Here is a 23,321-nt window from a genome sequence, read left to right on the forward strand (position 1 = left end):
TCGCATGCTTCACTAATAAGTTGGGGATCATAGACTTCATCACTATTTTGCCTTATATATTATCTGCTGCTTTAAATATGTACTCCTATGTACAACCAGCGCTCCATGTTGTCTAATGTTAGTCCTAGAATTGATTGTTTTGCTCCAGTATTTCTTCTACTCTGTCTTGGATCCTTGCTAATGCTATGTCTTTTAAACTTGTATCTGTTTACCTTATGGTATTGTATTGAAATGTACTTGATACTGATTGTATTAACCTCATACTGTGTAATCCGCCTTGAGTCTCAGTGAGAAAGGCGGACTATAAATGACGTAAATAAATAAATAAATTGGACACTACAAATAAAGTCCACAAAATTTTTAAGAGCATAATGGGGGGCTTCAGTTTTTCCTCAAACAAAGTTCTAATTGCATAAGTTTTAACTGAATTAAACATACTGTACTTCGGATTGTCAGATGGGGTCCAGACAAATACTGGACCCCAGGGAGAGGTGGGGGAGGGAACTTACTCTTGGAATGGCATGATGACATCACTGCAGGAAGTGACATCATGCTGTCCCCTACTTCTCGATGCTACTCCTGGGTAGAGCTGTGCAGCAACAGGAGGCTGCCTGAGCTACTCGCGGCTCTCCTGAACCGTGCCACACAGCTGCCGAGATCATCCAGTGACCAAACTGCTAGCTGCTCTCCTGGGCCATGCCACACAGTCAGAGAAGAGACAGGAGGGGGAAAGGTGAGGAGAGCCAGGTGTCCAGGCTGGGGAGAATGTTTCCCTGGACAGCTCCCCCAAATACTAGACTGTCCAGGTGAAAACCAGACATCTGGCAACCCTAACTGTACCAAGGAACTTGATGTACCCAGTCTGTGCAGAGACTGCACCAATATTTTTCTTCATAGCTGCCATCTTAAATAGTTTAGCAGTGATCAACACTAGTGACACAGCGGTGGGGTAATGACAGAAACAAATACCACACTCGCATGTTAATATGTATGAAGGCCCTGTGGCTCATCCTTTCTCTTGTGTGTCATGTTTTGGAGCTGGAGTCACTGGATTAATTTATCTACAGTTGTACACCAAGTGTGATGAAGAACAGGACTATGCATATTTTAATTTTAATGTAATTTAATGTAGCAAGGTACTGGCAGCTGGCAGCATTAATAAAAACAGTAAATAAGATTGGTTGTTGTGGGTTTTCCGGGCTGTATTGCCGTGGTCTTGGCATTGTAGTTCCTGACGTTTCGCCAGCAGCTGTGGCTGGCATCTTCAGAGGTGTAGCACCAAAAGACAGAGATCTCTCAGTGTCACAGTGTGGAAAAGATGTAGGTCATTTGTATCTACTCAGGAGGGGTGGGGTTGAGCTGAGTCATCCTATAAGAGTTTCCCAGGGTGTGGAATGCTAATGGCGGGAGGCTTCACTGTATCCTACAATGCCAAGACCACGGCAATACAGCCCGGAAAACCCACAACAACCATCGTTCTCCGGCCGTGAAAGCCTTCGACAATACAGTAAATAAGATTCTCTCGGCAATCATGAGTTGTAGATATGCAGTGTCATCTTAAGTAGAGTTACACTCTTCCAAGTCCATTGAAGACAATGGGCTTGGAAGAGTATAACTCTACTTAAGATGGCACTGATAGCCTTCTTGAGAGGGAAAACAGAATCTATGTCTGGGATTAAATGTATTATAAATATCTGATGAACAGGCATGATTCCTTTAAAAAAGAAAATAAAAGAAGAGTGCTGAAAAGTAGAAGATTCAAGAAGAAAATTAAAATAATTAGTATCAGTTGCCAAAGACAATTTAAAAAATAAAGGTTCCATGAGCACATAGAGTTGCACCTGTGAGTAGCAGAAATATGAGCTCTGTTGGCATTCTCTGCAGCTGCCTGCAAAAGAGTTGCTATTAGGTTAATACTTTTCAATTTCAGCGCACGCATATTAAGAGAAACCTCTTAATGCATTTACAGAAAACTAATTTTAAACTAAATTATTCATTGTAAAAAAAATACCCTATCCTATTCCAGTTGCAAATATGTACAGCAATCTAATAATCTATCTTTGCAGCTTTAAAAATTTTTATCTAACATTTGATTTATTAAACACGCATCATTATATCTACCCCAAGTGTTAACAGTTTGTTTCTTCTTTTTCTTAAACCTATTATTTTGATACTTTTATGCCCATATTGTAAGAGAAAAATTTCATTAAGTGTTGTGTTAAAAAGCTCATTAAATGAATATAAGCTTGCAAAAACAATGTATTTTAACATCCAAGAACACTGCCATCAAAAAAAATGTGGTAATTGATACATATTATTACCTTAGTGAAACAGGTTACCATTAGGTTATGTCCAGGCGGTCTGCCTCTGAAGGAGATAGATTATGTTACTCATTCTTCTCGGTTGGCTCTTTTTCTGTTAAATAATCATTTATATTCATTTTTGTTTAATTAAATGGAATGTGGAAAGATTCCTTTAACTTATACATTCTTTAGTTTCAGCAGTGGGAATGATTTACTTGCAAATGTTACTACGAGAGATGGGCACGGTCGGCATTACGATAGGAAAATACCCCCCGATAATGGCATTCGCGCCATCGGGACCCGGATGATCGGTGCCGTCCACAGCAACCGATCCAGGGGTCGGGGGGCGTGCTTGTTCGGGGATTGATTGGATTGATCGGTATCTGATGGTGATCCAGACACTCTGGCGCCAGGAATCAATTCCCCTGGCAATGGAGCCAGGGGAATGCCTGAGCTGTGTTTCCCCTCCTTCTGTTGCCCTGGAAACACGAATGGAGGCCCAGCTTTCCTTGATCAGCAGGGCTTCCTTCCACAGAGCAGCAGCGCACACACACCAGTTGGAAGAAGACAGCCAGGGGAGGGAGGGGGAAGGAGGTGTTCTGTAGCCATGGGCACTCCATTTTTTGCTTCTTAAAAAACGGGGCTTTGTAGGAGGGATGGCTGTTTTTCTGTCTGTCACTCTCTGTTTTTAACATGCTTTTAAAACACTGTATTTTGTGGGAAAACCTCATTCACAGTTCTGTGTGTGTGTTTAAAAGGGAGTGGGTAAAAGTTGGATCCAGATGATTTTAAACGGATCCACATGAATATGATTTTTATATTGAAACAAAACAAAAAGGCTGTCGTATTATAGATCATGTCCTAGTCTACAGACAGCAACAAAACAATCCACTAATCCGTGGCGGTGCCACAGCGCAAAAATACGGTTCAAAAGCACGGATCTGCATGGATCCTCTAGGTTTTTACATGGGACCACCCAAAATCCACCATACAATCCCAGACCATGCCCATTGCCACAAAAGGGGCAAAAAAAAAACCAGTTATCCACCGCTTCGTGGCACTCCCAGTGTGCAAAAACATGGTCTAAAAGCATGGCTCCTCATGGATCCTCGTAATTTTTATGTAGGGCCACCCAAAATCAACCATACAATACCAGATCATGTCCATTGCCGCAAATGGGACCAAAAAAAATCATTCATCCACCACTTTGTGGCAGCGCCACGGCGCAAAAACATGGTTCAAAACCATGGATCCTCTTGATTTTTACATGGGGGCCACCCAAAATCCACCATACAAAACCAGATCATGTCCATATCCACAAATGAGACCAAAAAAATAATTCACCCACCGTTTTGTGGCAGCGCCACGGCGCAAAAACATGATTCAAAAGCATGGATCCTCTTGATTTTTACATGGGGCCAGGGCTTTTTTTCAGGGGGAACACGGGGGAACGGAGTTCAGGAACCTCTTGAAAATGGTCACATGGCTGGTGGCCCCGCCCCCTGATTTCCAGATGGAGGGCAATCTAAACTCCCCTCTGTCTGGAGATCAGGGGGTGGGGCCACCAGCCATGTGACCATTTTCTCCAAGGGCAACCCACTGAGTTCCACCACCTCTTTTCCCAGAAAAAAAGCCATGCATGAGGCCACCCAAAATCCACCATACAAAACCAGATCATGTCCATATCCACAAATGGGACCAAAAAAATCATTCATCCACCACTTTGTGGCAGCACCACGGCACAAAAACATGGTTCAAAAGCATGGATCCTCATGGATCCTCTTGATTTTTACATGGGGCCACCCAATATCCAGTATACTGTCCCAGATCATGTCCAATGCCACAAACAGAACCAAAAGATATAAAATATGACAGCCTTTTTGTTTTGTTTCAATGTAAAAATCATATGAACTCATGAGGATCCATGTCTCAGATTCAAGTTTTTTCACCATGGCAGCGCCAAATATTTTTGGATCTGTGTTTTTTATATTTCAGTCTGTGGACCTAGCTGTGATATGTGATTTGATGTTTCTTTTGTGTTTTTCCTATTTAAAAAACCATAGGATCTGCGAGGATCTGTGTGGATCCTGGTTTTACTTTCTTCCTGTTTAAAATATGCTTTTGGAAGACTGGCTGCTTGCTTTTAAAATCAGGTGGGGAGGAATGGAGGATTCTGATTTTTTTAAAAGCTGGCTGAAACATGTTGATGGGGTGTCTCTCTCTCTATTTGGAGAGGCAGGGACGGGTTAAAAACTTTCCCCCCCTCTGCTCTAAGTGTGTGTGTGTGTGTGTGTGTGTGAAAACGTCCCCTCCCTGAGGGGAGGCGGCTCGTCACTGGGTTAAAAACTCCCCCCCCTCTGCTCTGTGTGTGTGTGAGAAAACGTCCCCTCCCTGAGGGGAGGCGCCTCGTTGCTGGGTTAAAAACTTCCCCCCTCTGCTCTAAGTGTGTGTGTGGGGGGCGCCCCTCCGCTTTGGCCTCCCCGATCCCGGATCGGAAACGGGACTTAATCGGTGTGGATCGGTGATCTGTGGTCGTCGCTGGCGCAGATCCACGATCAGCTTGATCGGTATTTTTTTTTGGATTGTGCCTACCTCTAGTTACTACATACTATACTGTCAAAGACAGAAGATAATTTAAGGAGAGAGACATTATTTATCATGTTTTTATTCTACTTAAATACTAACACAGTTTCAGCAGCTGGAGTTCTCTGTTGTCAGTGCAGGGCAAATAACTCCATTTGTAGCTATGATACAGAATCCTCAAATGGTGTGATGAATTCTTCTGTTTTTGCTGGTATTCAGTTGTAGGGCCCTTGGGAAACTTTGCTCAGCATTTTCTGTGAAGAGGCTGAACTTTGGGGGGAATTTTCTTAGCTCTTTCTAAAGCATTTGCGGCATCATAACATTTAGTTAAAAACTGAATGATCTCTCCCTTTTCTTAAGTCAGTTAGATCAGAAGATAACTTTCTCACAGTGTCATGAGTAGGTGATGTGGTTAGTGAAGATTCCTTTGCCACAGAACCGTGATGTCAGTTGGGGAAAAAATGGTTGGGTTTTTAGTTGATTGCCGGAGGCTGACTTGGACAAGCCAGGATTGGTTTTCAATTCTTTACTGACTTTAAGGAAAGGGATGTTAGAATTGTTATAGATACAGTGTTTATATTTTGTTATGTCCTTTTAATGACTACCTTAACTTGGTTGTTGGGGGTTTTCCGGGCTGTATTGCCGTGGTCTTGGCATTGTAGTTCCTGACGTTTCGCCAGCAGCTGTGGCTGGCATCTTCAGAGGTGTAGCACCAAGAGACAGAGATCTCTCAGTGAGATCTCTGTCTTTTGGTGCTACACCTCTGAAGATGCCAGCCACAGCTGCTGGCGAAACGTCAGGAACTACAATGCCAAGACCACGGCAATACAGCCCGGAAAACCCCCAACAACCATCGTTCTCCGGCCGTGAAAGCCTTCGACAATACCTTAACTTGCATTATATTAAATCCCTATATTCTTTTTTGTCCTCATTTCTGTGTGAGGTTTCTCTCACCTGGTTGTTCAGGTATGCCATGGGGTGCAACATTTATATAGAGAGGGAGAGCCTGGGGAAGTGGGGATTTTTCTGGTACAAATAACAGGGAGGAAGGAAATCTCAAACTTCCCCCATAAAGAAAAAACCTGAGTGGTGGCAGATAGCTTGTCTCCATCCCTGGAGCATGACAAAGTGGCAGGAGCAGGGCTGGTGCCAGAGGTTTTGGCGCCCGCGGCGGCGTGTATGTGCGCGCCCGCCACGGCCTGCGTGATGACGTCATCGCAGACGTCATCACGTGCCGCAGTGGGGCTGGGCGGCGCACGGAGGACTGCCGAGTGCAGAAGCTGCGAGCTGCTGGTGGAGCAGCGTGCGGAGGCTGCTCTGTGCGCCGCCCCAGCAGCAGCTCACGGCTTCTGCGCTCGGCTGGGGCGGAGGAGCGCGCAGCGGAGCTGGTGTGGCTGGCTGCAGCTGCTGCTGCAGCCATCCAGCCAGCTCCATGCCACCACCGCCGCCGTGCGCCCCAGCTGGGCGCAGAAGCCGCGAGCCGCTGCTCGAGCGGCGCACGGAGGCTGCGCCCAGCTGAGGTGAGTGGCGGCGGCAGCGGCAGCAACGGGCTGGCTGCAGCAGTAGCTGCAGCCCAGTCATGCCAGCTTTGCTGCGCGTGCCTCCGCCCCCAGCGCCCCTCCAGTGGCCGCGCGCCCGAGGCCGCCGCCTACCTGGCCTCCATGGGCGCGCCGGCCCTGGGCAGGAGGAGCATTAAAGGATGCAAGGACAGACCCTACCCCCACTAGGAGCAACTCCTCTGAGAGGCAGTGCCATGCGCCAGGCTACACACTCAGAGTAAGGTTGTTACAGGTGGAATGGATTGCTGTGTCCAGTCAGTAACCAGTTTGCATATTGTTTCGCATAAATGTAGCAAATACATTGATGATAGAACTTGCCCACCATCAACCAGCTATTTCACCAGCTAAGTCTTCTTGGATTGCTGTCCTGAAATACATAGCTCTGAATTCTCAAACTTGTTACTTTGTTTACCACTCTGAGTGGGGCACTAATCTGTCTAGTTGAGTGGTATTATAAACACACTGTTGCTATTATTCAATCCATTGAAATTATGTGATCAGCATATGAGATTCATTTCAAAACAAAAGAAAAGCATACCTGTAGGACTGCCTCTCCCATTATGTCCCCGCAGGGACTTGTGCTCTGTGGATAAGCAGCTACTGGTGATCCCCAGTCCGAGGGACATTCATTTGGCCTTGACAATGGCCAGAGTCTTTTCGTCTCTGTCTCTGTCTCTGTCCTGGTGGAACACATTCCCGATGGAAATTCAGGCCCTGCAGGATTTGTTGTGGTTCCTCAAGGCCTGTAAGACGGAGATGTTTCGCCAGGCTTTTGGTTGAGTGTCAGTGATCTGTCCTCCCTTCTGGCCGCCAAACCCCATCCCCTACTGTCTTGAGTACTGTATCATAGCTGTACCTGTAGCTTTTTACAATAGTCTTTGTATCTATTATTGGATTTTGGATTGTTGTGATTGTTCTTTTGTATTTTATCGTGTTTTAACTTTGTATTTTGTATTTATTGTTGTGAACTGCTGAGTCCGTTTGTGGGGAGGGCGGGATACAAATATGTGTACTGTTTTTAATTTGGATTTTATTTTATCTTGATAATATGAGGGTTTTAATTATTGTTACTGTGAGTTTAATACAGGCCTCTGAGGAAAGAAAGAGGGGGGCTGAATGGGTAAATGGAGTCTGTTATGATTGGTTGGTAGCTGTACCCCAGGAGGTAGGATGAACTGCAGTTTTTAGTCAGGTGAGAGAAGAGGTTTTCAGTCAGTCAGTCTTTGATTGTCTCAGAGAAAGGATTCTTGCTAAATCAGGCAATCTATGTGGAAGCCTGAAAGGAACTACTTTCTGTCAAATTCAGTGAATCTGTGCGGAGATCTGAGAAATTCTGTCTAAGTCATGCAAACTGTGTGCGCGTGCTTGGGTCAGTCTGTGTATATCCGAGAGAGAGATTAATATATCTAAGTCACACAAGCAGTGTGGAAAGACCTGAGTGAGTCTATGTCTGTGTGGGTGAGAAGAGAGTTTAGTCTGTTAGTGAAAACCTGTGAGGAAAAATTAGACTCTGTGACTGAGTCTGTGAATATTCCTTTAAGAAAATATAATTATTTTTAAAACTACCAAAGGCAAACATTATAAAAAAGAAAATCATTACAGAATGTCTCTGATTTTCGTCATGTTTGAGTCTTCTGAACATACATAATGAGGAAAATATTGATTGTGTTAGGAGCTAAGAGTTAAGAAAGGAGTATGGGGATAATATTTAATTTTTTAGGCACCAGCGTAATTGAACACCCTCCTCCCATCTATTTGAACAACTTGTTCAGTTGCAATTTTGTTTTCTGAAAGGTATGATTCCTAGGAATTTAGTACAAATAGTCTTCAGAACCACATATGCTACCCATGTCAAACTTTAAATACCTGTATTCTGTGATTGCGCGCACACACATTTTGTTTCTACACCTGGTTGGTTCATGTCTGTCTTTCTGTGCACCCTTGTCTGGTCTGTGTTTGGTTATTTCCTTCTTTGTATGAAAGGATAAAGGAGTGAAAGCTCTTCTCATTTGATTTCATTTGACTGATAACCTTTTTTAATTCCACAAGCTCATGTTTTAATATCTGTCTAGCATGGAACTGTTCCTTGTAATGATGAGTGACAGCATAAATAACTACATTTCTAAGAGGAAAAAATGCTCAGTAGAGTGAACAGGGAAATCTTTGTGTATAAGCCATCTAGGAAAATGGAAAGATTACAGAAATTATTTACTTATGTCTTTCAAACTTTCTTATATTAAACCCCCTGATATACATTTAATGGTTTTCTGCTGGCTCTGCTTATAAGTAGTTGCAGTACTAGACCAGGGAAACCTTGACTATATTTTTCACCCAGCCATGAAGCTTACTATGTGACCTTGGGTCAATCACACATCTCAACCTACCTTACTTCACAGAGTGGTGGTTCTGCTTCAGTGGGATAAACTTATGATTATCATCCTCATCTTCTTAGAGTATGGGTAGCCCATAAGCATCATAAGCAATTAATAGACTAGGGCAGAGATGTGTAACCCCCAGATTCCCGAGGACCAGGTTCAATTTCCAGGATAATGTTCAGAAATTCAAAATGTAAATCCAGTTTATTTAAATATAACAGAACACAACTGTGAAAACATTCCCAAAGCTATCAGTACTAGTTCACTAACCAGTGTCCCCAGGGCAGAGTTCTATTCACAATCCACTTTGTAGAGGGCAAAGACATTATTGTGGGTTTGGCCAGAGGCTATGCTTGGAAATATTCAAAAGGCAGCAGGAACTCTTTTTATGAAAATGCTGGATGATTCCTTGAGCTTGTTTGTTGCCCTCAAAGCAGTTCCCCTTTACTCCTGGCAAGACAAAGTGGGGCAGCTCTGTAGTAGGGTATTGATCTCAGACAGTCAGTGAAGAGTTCAGCTGTCAGAAATTCTTGTTCTTTCTACTTCCCAGCTTCTTCAGCTAACTCCTCAAGCATGGGGAGGCAGATGGACCATATGCTCCCTCCCACACTGACAGGAGACCGGCAGGGAGGCTAATTAGATGGATCCAGTGCTGGCCTTAACCATATGCCTGGCGGAACATCTCTGTCTTACAGGCCCGCCGAAAAGATACAAGATCTTGGTGGGCCTGAGTGTCTTCCAACAGAGAGTTCCACCAGGTTGGGGCCAGGATAGAAAATGCCCTGGCCCTGGTCAAGGCCAGCTGAGCCTCCCTGAGGCCAGGGACCACCAGTAGATGTTTACTTGCATATCTAAGAGCTCTCTGAGGTACATATGGGGAGAGGCAGTCGCTCAGGTATGCTGGTCCCAGTCCGTTTAGGGCTTTATAGGTCAGAACCAGAACCTTGATCCTGATCTGGAATTCCACAGGGAGCCAATGCAGCTGCTGCAGAGTTGGAGTCACATGTGCCCTGAAAGAAATTCCTGTCAGGACACAAGCAGCAGCATTTTGGACCCGCTGCAGTTTCCAGGTCAGGCCCAAGGGAAGCCCTGCATAGAGTAAATTACAGTAATCTAATCTGGAGGTGACTATTTCATGGATCACTGTTGTTAGGTCATGGGACAAACTTTGTCTCTCAGAGAGCGCTACCTTCAGCACTCCTCTCTCTACCTGCCAGTCTTTTCAGGTAGTCTAGTCCTGCTATATACCACCTGTCATATTCATGGTGGCCCTTTCAAACACATGTCCCATGAGCCTTTGCTAAACATGCAGGTTAATACAAACCTATGTACACATTAGTTATCTGCTAGTCTGGTCTGGCCTAAGGTCTGTTTAAGTATCTACAGTCCACTAATCAGACCTAGGCTCTATATCCCAAATGCTTCTTTCAGTCCAGGCTTAGAGCGGAACTACAAGTGACAAAAGGCACAGGTTGGACACTTGTCAGCTTCCCTCAAGTTTTGATGGGAAATGTAGGCAACTTGGTGGAATGTTGGACAAGTGACAGTTGAAAAGTCCATTGGACAGCAGTCAGAGAGCCAAGCTGCAAGACTAGGATGCCTACATTTCCCATCAAAACTTGAGGGAAGCTGACAAGTGTCCAACCTGTGCCTTTTGTCACTTGTAGTTCCGCTCTCAGAGATGTATAGTACTGTGGGTGTCTCTAGAAGATCATGAACTCTTATCAGTATGTTTTGACAGGAAACAAGATGATGTGGTCTTGGTAGCAAACTAAGATTTGTCACAAGCTGTATAGGCCTGTCATGAAAAGTGGCGTTAAAATGCGGGGGGCGGGGGGGAGACTACCAGGTTTCCATCAGTTTTTTAAAAATGTGTGCGTGCGCAGGGGAATACTGCACTCAAATTTACTCAGAATGCTTCATTTTAACTGCCATTTCTGCCATTTGATGTAATAGAATTAGTTTTGATCTAAGCACAGTCACTTCTTTGACCTTCCATACATTTTTAAAAGGTGCTCAATGGAGTGAATTTAAATCTCTTAACATAATGGGACTAGATTGGCTTTGTAGAATTAGGAATGTGCCATTCTGGATAGGAGAATATATTCAGTAGTCTGTTACTCTTTGCTATTTTAACTTACTGATGAAAAAAAGTGGTGAATCATTGACTGGGGGCTATTCTCAATCTTTTTGAACTGTCCTTAGATTTCTCTTCATGCTTCATTTCATCCTTTGGCTATGCTTTGATAGTCTTCCCACTCCACCACCTCCTTGCCCTCTTCCATCAGTGATTTTTTTCTTCTGTAACTTCATTTGCTTGTGAAAATTCTGCCCTGACTTACCATTAGAGAACTTTGCTTCTGCTATCTCTCTGGCATGTTGTCAAATAGTAGTCTTTGTGGAATTTATAATAATATCACTTGAAAAACTATAATATATAAAGGCTTGCTTTGATTTTATGCTTCAGTGATCTACAACACGTGGATGAAAACATCAAGTTATGCTTAAGTGCTGAAGATAATGAAAAATTTATAGGTGGGTTTGGGGGGCATGACTGTCTGGGCTGTTTACAGAATCCTAAGAAGGGGATTGAAAGTATGTGTGTGCATGCAACAAACTTGCCCACGACAGAACTGAAACTTCTATCCCTTGAGAAGGTGCATGATGGCTAGGGGACGGTTCAGGGCAGACCCAATCTTTTGCGCAAAATGACTGAAGCCAAGCAGTTTCATAGTTCTTGGTTCACTTCCGATTCTTTACTTCCTTGCAATAAAAAGAACAGCTGTACATGCTTCCTGCATCTGGTGTAATTCTCTCTTCCCGAAGTATACTTGGGAGAAAGATCCTGCCTCATGCTTTCAGTATCACTCTAGCCATCTAATCATAACCATGTTTACTTGGAGGCAATTTCAGTGGGACTGAGGATGAGCACTTTCCTATCCTCTAGCCTTATGATGCTTGCTTTAGGATTTTTTTGGCAACATTTTGCCTATAAATGAACATTTGAATATGTATTTTATTTTGCTGTTCAATGTTACATTCATATATTTTTGACAGAATGACTGCTACATTCATACAGTGTTTAAAAAAAATTGTATTTTTCCTTTTACCTGGCTTCTTCCCTGACAGCCAGGTGGAAAATAGGGACAGGCTCCTTCTGACATGGCAAGTAGGTCCCATTTCTGTGACACACAAACTGAAGATGAGCGATGTAAAGGGCACTGAGTAGGTGATGAACTCATAATTCAGAGGTCAGCTGCACAGATGAGATCCGGATTATGTCACAATACTGAATAGCTGTGATCATATGCTAGAACCTGAAGCTAATGTGGGTGGACATTTTGTGGCTATAGAATGGCAGAGCAACTCTGAGCAGGAGAGGCAAAAGTGGATTATTGCATTTTGTCACACAGCAGATATGGCTGGTCAGAGAAATTTTCAGCACATTAATATATGTTCCAAAATCATGAGGGAGCTTCAGTATTAGTTTTCTATTCTGTATTTATTATTTTGTTGTCAAGACACATATTTGTACACCAGAGGGTAATCAAACAAGACTGTATTACGTAATATATGCTAAGGATTTTGTGTAATGGAACTCTGAAATGTTGGCCTTATAAGATGCAGTTAATTAATGCAAAGTCTGTCTACCAACTGATTTGCAACACTTTAAAACTGTGGGACTTTGTCTCGTTGAGAAGCCATAAATTTGTTCCTCAAAATTAAGTAGCAGGTTTTAGCTATTACAGCAGACCTTAACTCAATTCTAAGTGTGCAGACTGTCCTCATCACCCACTAGAACCATGTAAGTTTCTGCCACAGCTATACTGGGAGGTGCAGGAAAGCAGCAGTCAGTATTGATACAGTTTATAAAGAGCAGCTCTGTAAGAATCAGTTTAGTAGTTAGAGGTTATCCATTTGAATGTTCAGAACTTACTCAAAGTATACTAAGCTTGTTTTTCTTAGCATCTTAGGAGTTAGTTCGTATAGTCTGAAAAAATATTTGAAAGTATAAAATTCATGGAGATCAGAAGAACCTGATGGTGCTACTAAAGTACTACTAACATAAAGCTTATTTTTTTAAAAAAATCATTGTTCAGCACAAACTGATATGTTCAACTGTAATTATGCATTCTTCTAGCATGGGAAGTATATGGTCATTCTGAGACTGAGTAAAGATTTCCAGGAAGTGATGTCATTGCACCAGCAGCAGGCATGGTCCGGTGCTTTGTGCAGGGCCAATTCAGCCCATTGGAGGCCATAATTGACCCCTGCGAAGCATGGGAGCATACCTGCTGCCGGGTGCGATAACATCACTTAAGGAAGTGACATAGTCGTGCCCAGTAGGAGCACTGTGTGCTTGCCCAGGAGGTTACTTGCTTCCTGGGCCTGTTCCCTGTGCCTTTTCTCCCTTATGGCCAGGTAAGTGGTGGTGGAGGTTGGGAGTGGGGGATCTACTGCCCCCAGCGGGGGAATGGGATCCCTAGTGAGACTTGAAACTCTACTAATGAATCCCATGATTACCACTCCAGAATACCTGCAGGGGGCAGCAGGTCTGACAGTTAGATAGCAGGATGGGATCCTTCTGTCCTTGGTATTCTTAAGCTACTTCCTGCTTCTTCCCTGAAGTCCCTCTCTCCCAGTTTAGTAAGGTAGTTAGTATCTATTCTGTTTTCTATCAAAGTTGTGGTTCCTGAATAAACTCTCTTCATTCACTCCTTAATCAGACTCAAGATCATTCCTAAAATAGATTTCAGTTCAACAGGACAAAATGTCTGCTCTTCGAGGGTGGACTCTATGGAATTATACCCCCTGAGGTCCCTCTGCTACCCAAACCCATCCCTTCCCAGTCCCCACCCTAAATTTCACAACCTGGAGTTGACAACATAGAAATGTCTTAAATAAGTAAATCAATAAAACAGTGAGTTGCCATAATGTCAAAACAGATTTTCATGTGCAGACTATTTTGTTGGATTGAATGGAATCGCACGCTGTGGTTTGCCATAAGATAAAGTAACTTGCTTGCAAACACTAAGCCTATTGATGTCTTACCAAACATGATTTGTTGTTACATCTGAATCTACTGTGTCCGAATGCCAAGAGACCGCTCTTGTTCAGCCTCTACTTGTGCATCTGCAGTGGGTGCTCCAAATATTTCAATAAATTTTTAGAGGTTTTTGTTCTGTTCAGACGTCAACAAGTTGAACCTTACGAATATTTTTATTCAGTTTCAGGTGCAAGATTCAATATCCCATGCCCTTGTGTCGCTAGGTAAATGCAGCACATTAAGGAACTCTACTATATCCTTGCTTTTCAGAGAAGTCAGTCGATTTGCTGAGGAGTTGCAGCATATGAACAAGGTAGTATTGTGTGAGAGATTTCATGCTGTCATGAAGTTTAAATGTTAAAGAATTCACCTTGACACCTGAAAACTATCATTGTTGAAGTATAACATTACTAAAACCTTCAGTGTATGTTGGCTTTCACTTGTAATTTCAAAGTGTGTTCAAATGTTCTATAGCCCTTGATGCTCCCTTCCTTCCCTCTTTTGTGCATGCTTGCCCACATGTGGGATTACCCTGTGTTACCAAACATGGTTGGCTGCCTTTACGGATGGTAGAATGCTGAACTTCACATTTGCACAAAGGCTGTATACTTACATTGCTGTGCATAGGACATAAACTGAGCCATGTGTTGTGTTCATTTAAAAAAATGGAAAACTGTGAATGTAGAATTCAAGAAACTGAAATCTTTTGTACTGGATTTTAGCTTGTTTTAAAATAGCCACTCATGTAGAAAACACCATATTGGTTTTTAAAGGTGGCAAGTTTTAGGGGAATGTCACTGAAAGTTTAGGAGCTTTGCTTCCACCATTAAATTTATCTATTTAAAAACATGTATTCAAGTAGTTCTCAGGGTTTTTCTAGGCATCTTATATACTAATAGCCAAGTGGCACAGATCTGAGGATACTTAAATCCAGAGGCTGGAGCCATGAATGGGCAAGACAGATCTTACTACACACCTGAAAAATGCCCCAGGTTTGCAGAAAAAAATCTGAAATCTTAAAAGGAAAACAATGTTTTTTTTAAAAAAGAAACCAAAATGATAAAAAGAGCTCCTATAGCTTTACCCAGATGCCCTCAGTGGCAGTTGCTAGGCTACCATTAGCCAGTATTCCAGGCTTAGTTTCTGTCAGGAAAAGACAGGGGGAGGGGGCAGAGTCCGGGGATGTTTGAGCCTCTGAGAGAGGACTCATTAGGGCTAGACCTATCATCCATTGGAGAGAAAGGCAGTATATAAATGAAGTAAATTAATAAATATAGATGAAGATAGGGGAGGCAAATAAAAGGTAAGTTATTTAGTGGGTTTGAAGGAGAGAAGGATGCAGGGAAAGGTGAGCTTATGGAGGAGGGAAAGAGAAAATAGTGTTTAGGGGAGGGGGGATACAGGGAAAAGTGAAGTACCTGTCCCCCATAAGTCCTTGTAGGTTTCCCACCATTCAACTGGACCATAGGGGAGAGGCTGCCGGGGGGAGGTGAAGAGGGAGGGTAGACAAAGGTAGGTGGGAAGGAGAGAAGGAAGCAGGAAAAGGAGGAGAGGCTGTGGAGGACAGGAAGAGAAAGAGGACATGGTGGGTGGAGGGAAAATGAGTCACCCTGCAAGTCCTTGGGGGTCCCCCACTTGTACCTTACAATTTGTATGTAATTTACTTCCATCATATTTGTGATTTAGGTGTAATAATTATAATAACATTATAATCATAATAACATTTATGCAGCAGATGTTCTTGTCTTGAAACTTCACTTTAAGCACTTGCAAGGGGAAGTGATTTTACAGTTTCTTAAATGTAGTCAAAATGTTTAAAATATTGGTTTTTAATCTCAATGGAGGGAAGATTAAAATTTGATATTACAAATTGGATCATGCAAAAAAGGAAACAGGTGGGAAGGTGTTTAACAGTGCAATCCTATACAGAATTACACCAGTATGAATCAACAGATTTCAGTGGGTTCAAGACTAGAGCAACACTTGCAAAAGAGTAAAAGCCTTCCTTTTACATTCATGTTGCAATACTTGAACCATATCTAAAAGCTAAAGTAAGTAAAATATGGATGACTGTTATGCTGCACAAAGAAATTTCTCCCGTGTAGATGTTGTTTTCACAATATTGTGAGAACTGCAATAAGTGCATTTTGTATTCTCTTGAATACTTTGTGTCCATGCCTTCTTGTTCTCTCAGTCTGCTTTGTGTACCTATTGCTCATAACTTGTAACAATGGGTAACCTTTTTCCACTTGTGCATTACAACTTTGTATTTATGTTTGTCTTTATCCCTGAATTGCATTTTATTGTATTGATGAAAAATAGAAATGAAGTGGAATCAATGTGTATTCTACCATAATAATACCTTGCCTGTTGAGGAATTTATATAGGTAGAATTTCATTTTGGTTTTTGGCTTTCACATAAAGCAAAGACAGAAACAAGTTTCTTATTTGAAATACTGTACAAGTCTCAGAAGTCATTTGAACCTTGCTGGCCAAAAACTAGTTTGTCTGCAGGTGACGTCTACAGATTGCAAGAAAAAACTACAAAATAATGTTACTTACTAGCTAGCATAGGAAGATGATAAATTGTTCTTACAGCTTCATTGTTCATATAAAGACATGGCTTCACACCACCCCAGGAAAAAAAAGAGGGATTAGAAACAGTCCTGTGCAGCCAGGAAATGGATGCTTTCTTTTATGCTTTCATAAACGGAAAAACTGAGGATAACACTCAGTCATAAAGCTCAGATACTTTCCTCTAACAACAAAAGAAGCAATGGGGGGTATTGAAGAAAAGATTGAAGAGAGTGGGATGAATAGAAGATTTATCTCTATTTATTAATAATTATAGAATGATATGTTGTAGGGATGTTACTTTCTGTTCCAGAGTGTAAAGGTTTTCCCACACGTCCATTGCATTTTATCTTATGTAGGGTACACCTTCAAGTCTCTTTCTAGCATGATATCCCATCGGCTGGCAGCATGCAAAGGGTAAAGAAAAGCTGTACTGTTCTTTAATACTTCTTGCATACAGACTGGTTAATCTTAGCAGTGTAGTATAGCAGAGGAAGAGCGAAGAAAAGCACCTTTTCAATTTTATCCCACTTTGGAGGACTTGCTGCTTAGCTGAAACTGATAGGGCATTTGAGTGTTTACCTCTCCTACTGAGCTCAGCCCCAGTTCTTTACACTTCTACTTGTTCATACCTTCTTGATAACTTCAGTGCAACACTGGGTGGGTTGTTCATTTTGAGTGTGTCCCCCCCACACACACACACCGTAGCATATACTAGCAAATTATCAGTTATTCAGTCCTCTGCTGATAATTCAACATGCCCAAGACTCCCCTTGCCATAATTTAGGAATGCAAGAAGCCCATTGTCTGATTTAGGTGCTATGAGTTAGTTAATGCATGTTTCATGTATTCATTCCCCAGCACTTCCAGAAGACAAGGACACTGTCCTCTTCTGCTGTTCAGTGTGGTGAGTGGCATTATCTCATTTTGTGAGCATGGTGCTATCAAAACAATGTTTCTCTAAGAAACTCTGTTTTTATCTATGGTTCAGCCGGATTAAAGAAATGCTCTTCACTGGAGAAGGCATGCCTCCGCCCTCCAATCTCGTTGACTCCTGCAACTCCTCCCTTTACTCTCTCAGCCACTCACAGGTTTGCTGCCTTGGTGGCAGAGTCACCAGATCTGGCCCTTTCCCCCTGCTCGCACTGCTTCAGCCTGTGCTTGGCTTGGCTAACTGTCCACACTTTGGCGCCTCAGTTGCAGGGTTGATGACAGTGTCCATTCCCAGCCTCCCAGTGGCCAGTGCTTTCCCGTCACTTTGGTAGCAGCAAGTCATTCACCTGCCTTGCCTGTCCCTCTGATCCATTGCCAGTACTGCAGAGATGAAGTGTGTGCTTCTGTCCTGATGGAGGAGGTAGGGATCACCCAAGGATCATGAAAAAAACTTACCTCCGTATAAATAGTTCCAATTTTCAGATATAAATATCTGCATAAAGAGACCAATTGCAAATTAGATATATAGTTAAATGCAGCTTGAAGAACTTTTGATGTGCTTCATGTTGAATTGACTAATTTGCAAACAGGAACTTTTAGGGAGGCTATCAATGCACATTGCCCATGTAGGAGTTTTGCACAGATAGAGCTGTCCAACGGAACAGAAGTTAGGGTGGTAAGGAACAGTGTTTACGGAGGCTGTTAGAAGTCCCCCACTTAAGAAATAATCTTTAGGTGAAGGACTTTTAGCCAACTATAGGCTTGCTTCAAATCTGCTATTTGTAGAGAAAGTAATTTGTTGTATGGTGGCAAAGCAACTTTTGGATGCCTCATTTCCCCTTAATACTTCTCCATAATTGGCCCTGGCTATGACACAGATATGGCTTGTGTTGCTCTGGTGCAGGATCTCAGATTGTTAACTGACAAGGATAATAACTCCCTTTTAATATCTATCAGCTGATTTTGACTCGGTGGATGACACGGTTCTGCTAAAAAGTCTCTATATGTTTAAAGTATGGAGTGGATATTAGGGCTTCAGTGGTTTAGGTCCTTTTCTATCAGATTGAGTTCAGAAAGTTATTATTGCAGTCCAAGTAAGGTTCCAGTGTGAGGTAGTTTGATATTTTATATAAGAGTATTAGATTGTTTGAAGCTCTGTGGTTGGGCAGCCATCAGTCTACTCATGGCACACAGCTGTATATCTTTTTTTAAATAAAAAGAACTGTCTCCCTATTAGGGCAGTGATTTGAAGCTGTGGTGTGGGAGAATACCTGATTGAGGGAGAAGAAGCATATTTATTTATTCATTTAAAACATTACTATACTGTTTTTTGACCCAACTCAGGGCCCCAAGGTGGAGAACATTAAAACATGTCAAAATTTAAAAAGAGCATTTAAAAAGATGAAGTCTTGGAGAGAATTGCACTGTCCACATTGGATGTAATAGGTCTTTCATTAACAGACTCATTTAACAGTTTAGGGGTCCTGTTAAATCCAGCCCTGCTATTAGGGAGTTGTGTGAAGGGATAACTACATATAGGGTACACATTAAAAAAAAGTATATTTCTGATTTGGGTATTAGACATCCTTTAAATATTAGTATTCCCAATATTTTGTTTAGTATTCTAAATTGTTTTTTTTTTTAAAGAAATCCAAGTATATTCAGCTTCGTTATTCCCTATGGGGGAATCTTTCTGGGAGCTGAAGGAGCTGTTTTTCTACACTAAATTTGTAGGGAACCTGCTTTTCTACTACAGACTGCCCCTCCCCAACTTTCTGATCAATGGGTCCAATTCTGTGGTTCCCTGAACATAGTGTCCAACTACTCTCCATTATATCTCATGGGGAGAAGGGAATGCAAGACCTTCTGCAGGGCACAGATGCCTTAGCCAAACACACCAGTGGCTACAAGCATCCTGGGAAACAGAGCCAACAAAGCCCAACAGAATCAGTGTCAAACAAGGAATCCCAAAAGAACCAATGCCAAAGAAGTTTCCCAGCAGAACCAACTGAAGCAAGGGAACAAGCCCAACCATTGTCACTCACAAAGCAAGGCAGAAACCAGGGCAAATGTTGTAACATAACAGAACCAACATCAAACCAGCTGAACCAACCCAGAACAAGTATAGTTGCCAGACTTGGCAATGGCAAGCAACGCACTCACACAGTAAGTTAGTATTATCAGTGTCCTTACAAGGAAGGCCTTGTATCAAGGACAGATATGTAGTAGCAGGCTGCAGACCCTTGTGTCTTGACTATGGAAAAGGGCTGTTCATCTAGAGCAATCATCTTGTCAGTGAGGTGAATGACCTATGTCTTCTGTAGTCCTCCCGCCACTCCCACGAAGCACCTCCATCAGACATGCTTGGCATCCCTTCCCTACTGGAGACCTGTGGAGGGCAGTGATGCGGGGTTGTGGAATGACGCCCTCTTGCTTTGCTGGTAGTAGTTGTGATGGTACTTCTTCAATGGTTCCTGAGGCTGGTAATCAAGAGATCAGCCAGGTCTTTCCCTCAGCTGATCCTGGCTTTACACAGTGACTGTGCATTGCAGCAATCATACATCCTCTGTGAATCCAGATGGCAGAGGTATAGGGGCACTCATGCTGACTATAACCTGCAGGCACCCCCAGCATGGTGCTTGGGTCAGACACACTGTCTCGGGGGCGGGGGGGGGGAGGAGAAAGAGATGTCAAAGGAGAAAGAGTTGAGATGGCAGCACCCTGTGTCTCACTTTCATCTCTTTCTCTTGCTCCACCTTCAACCTCTCCTTGGAAAGCCTGATATTGTATTCTGGAAGAACCAGAGAAAGGGGTTTGCCAAGTTTCTTCTCCAATTCCTCCAGCATCCTGTGGGTCTATTAGGTGAACTCAGGAGCAGAAAGACTTTCATCCCCCAGGCTCACCCCAAAAGACATCAGGCTGCTGCTTCTGCTGCTGCTGAGTGACTGCAGCTGGAGAAGGGGCAGCCTCAGCAGCAGATCCCTGCCCAGTGCCAGTACTTGCAGGCACCTCTGCACGCAGCACTCCAGCAGCGGCTTTAATGAAGGAGGAGGAGCCAGACATGTGGGACAGGCCTCTGCACAGGTGGAGGGAAAACCACAGTCCTCCTCTCTCCTCCACCCTGTTGCTCTTCTGCCTTGCCTTTCCCCTGGGTATTGCTGGATTCCTCTGCTATCACTTGTTCTGTTTTCCGAAAGTCTTACTACTTTAATACAGTAAGTTAGCTGAGCTGCACTACACTGGCTAACAACACTAGCAGTTTTTTCACCCTCTCCCCCATTACTTTGGTTTGTAAAAGAAACAACAACTGGCCTTGAAACAAAAGGTTTTTTTAAAACAGATTCTGTCTTTCTATTCTAAAAGCTGGTTAGTTGTTTTGTGGCTGCAGCCTGGAGATGGAAATATGAACTCATTTAAAAAGGCTTATTTAGTTAATATTATGATTTATGACTACACTAACAGCAAAACCCAGAAGATGAAAAGGTCAGCCTAAAACATTATTTTTCTGAACCAACTGACCTGAGTTCATTGAAGTCCAAAGTGAGGTCAGCACTGCAGCCTACTTAATTTTAAAACAACGATACTGGGCCTATTCTTAGTTACCTTACAAATGCCTATGGCAAAACTCTGTGTCCTAAGTTGAGAATTATTTTGCGATTTTTAAAATCCCTCATCTGTAGAGGTAGCCGCAGACTGGAAAAACCCCACGGACCATCGGACCATGGTCAGTCGCATTTCACAGACCACGGACCATGAACTTTTCACAGACCCACCCCATTCACGGACCGGTTCATTGATCCATGGTCCATCACTTCTGGGGGCCCTAGAACCATCCCTTTCATACTCAAAGATGCCAAACTCACGGGGAGGCTTCAGTGGGGTCTCCTCCAGCCACCCTCCAAGTTTGGCCAAGATTGCATTTCAGAGGTCCAAGTTACAGACCCCCAAAGTGGCTGCCTCCAGGAAACTTACAGTAGATACTAGTAGTCACAAATGCCAGCACCATTTGCAGCACCAAAAAGTTGCAGTGAAGCAAAATCAAACAGAAAAGGGTGGGGGAAGAGCCCCCTCACTCACCACACAGACACCTTCCCAGCCATTGCCTAGGGAATTAATTCTTGCTCCTTGCTCGCATAGAGAAGGATGGGAGCTCTCTGGTTGGCAGCCAGAACTGCATATCAAGTTTTTAAGGGCTAGGATTGGTGTGTTCCCAGGACTGCAGAAGGTCTGCAAACGTCCATTCAATTGCCTAGGGAATTGATAGATCAGCGCCAGGATGTCTAAACTCACGGACTGGCCCAAACGGACCAAAGTTCATGAAAAACGTGAGTCCCATGAGCTGCATGTTCGCAAACCACAAACCATGCTGGACCATGTCAAATGTTTTTAAACGTTGATTGTTTTTATATTGTATAAATTAAAATTTTAATGTGTTTTTAACTTGTTGTAATCTGCCCTGAGCTCTTCTTGGGGAGGGTGGAATAGAAATGCAAAGTAAATTTAAAAATAAAATAAAATTTAGGTGTGTTTTGCGGACTGTGCCCACCTCTACTCGTCTGTTTTAAACCTTATTGAAACCTAACAAGAAAGAACAATTCAATTTATTAGAACCAACAAGAGCATTACAAAACTCTTCTAAACCAACAAGCAAGCAACACAGCAAGCAAACACTCCCCCATTCAATAACTCTTTAAAAAGTAAAGTGCAGCAAATAATCCAATAGAAAACCACAAATCAAACCTTTCAAACTATTACAACAAAACCAAAGAAAATGTAATGAGAATAAATAAAACCAAAGACACTCACTTGCAAATACATACCAGGGCAACAAAAACTTAGAACATAGAAGAAAACCAAAACACCATAATACAAATAATAAACCAGTCTACCCATACTCCACAACAAAAGTTCATCTACGGTCTTCCTGTGCAGTCCCACATGGGACTGCGCACGCGCAGGCCTGCCGATACCGGAGATTTTTATAGCTCAAAACCACTAGGGGGCACTCCCGCCTCTCAGCGCGCATGCGCGGCCGCTTTCCCGCCGAAACGGCTCCTAAGAGGCGGAGCGCCCCACACATACCCTCAGTTTCTCTTTCGCCGCCGATCATTGAGGTTTATAGCTTTCTTCGTTCGCAATGTCTGAGATGGCCCTGTTCAAACGTTGTGAGACCTGCAATCGCAAGATGACAAGGTCGGATGGTCACTCTGTGTGTTTATACTGCCTTGGGGAAACGCACAACACTCAAGCGTGCAAACATTGCCGCGCGTTTACCTCTAAGGCCAGGGCGGAGCGGGCGGATCGATTGCATGCCTCCCTCTGGCAGCGCGCGATGTCTGTCGAAGATCCCCCACCGAAATCTTCATCTGCTCCGTCTGCACCGTCTCGTCCTCCTTCGGAGGCTCCGGGTTCCAGGACTCCTCGTTCTCAACCGTCCCCCAGCCGGTCGGAGTCGAGATCCGGGAGGGTCGCCCCGGTTCGGAGTTCGTCGGAACCGATCGTCTCGGTTCCGAGACCTTCTGGAAGTCGACCTCCTTCGACCTCTTCGGCTGCTCGGGCTTCCCCGGTTCATGGAGTCCGTAGAAGTTCGACCCCTTCGGTTCTGAGGTCTACCCCTCCGGCTCCTTCGGCCCCTTCAGATCCGGCTACTTCGGACCCGATTGTAAGATCGAAGGCGGGCTCCGGTCCTGAGAAGAAAAAGAAAAAGCATAAGCGCTCCGACAAACACGATAAGGCAGTTTTGGAGAGCCTGATTACTACTACCGCGTCGGTTCCGATCGACCCCACCACTGCCCAGATGGAGAAGGATGCTGCAGCGGCTGGTCGTCCGTTATCTAAGCCTCCTCCAGACCGGGAGACTCAGGAGGAGGATGTCATACTTCTTGAGAAACCCCCTACACCATCGGGTCGGCCTCGATCGGCTTCTTATGAATCGGGCTCGGTTCAT

General features: G+C 43.4%; 1 protein-coding gene across 1 annotated transcript in view; it reads left to right on the forward strand.

Annotated features, from left to right (window-relative positions):
- Positions 1 to 23,321, forward strand: part of MEI4 (meiotic double-stranded break formation protein 4) — an 82,130-nt gene that overhangs the window by 21,945 nt on the left and 36,864 nt on the right. Inside the window, exon 4 of the mRNA XM_054971374.1 lies at positions 14,049 to 14,180. Coding sequence (XP_054827349.1) covers positions 14,049 to 14,180 — 132 coding nt within the window. The remainder of the gene's footprint in view (positions 1 to 14,048; positions 14,181 to 23,321) is intronic.

This window comes from Eublepharis macularius, chromosome 1, assembly GCF_028583425.1.
Source record: "Eublepharis macularius isolate TG4126 chromosome 1, MPM_Emac_v1.0, whole genome shotgun sequence".
Lineage (NCBI taxonomy): Eukaryota > Metazoa > Chordata > Lepidosauria > Squamata > Eublepharidae > Eublepharis > Eublepharis macularius.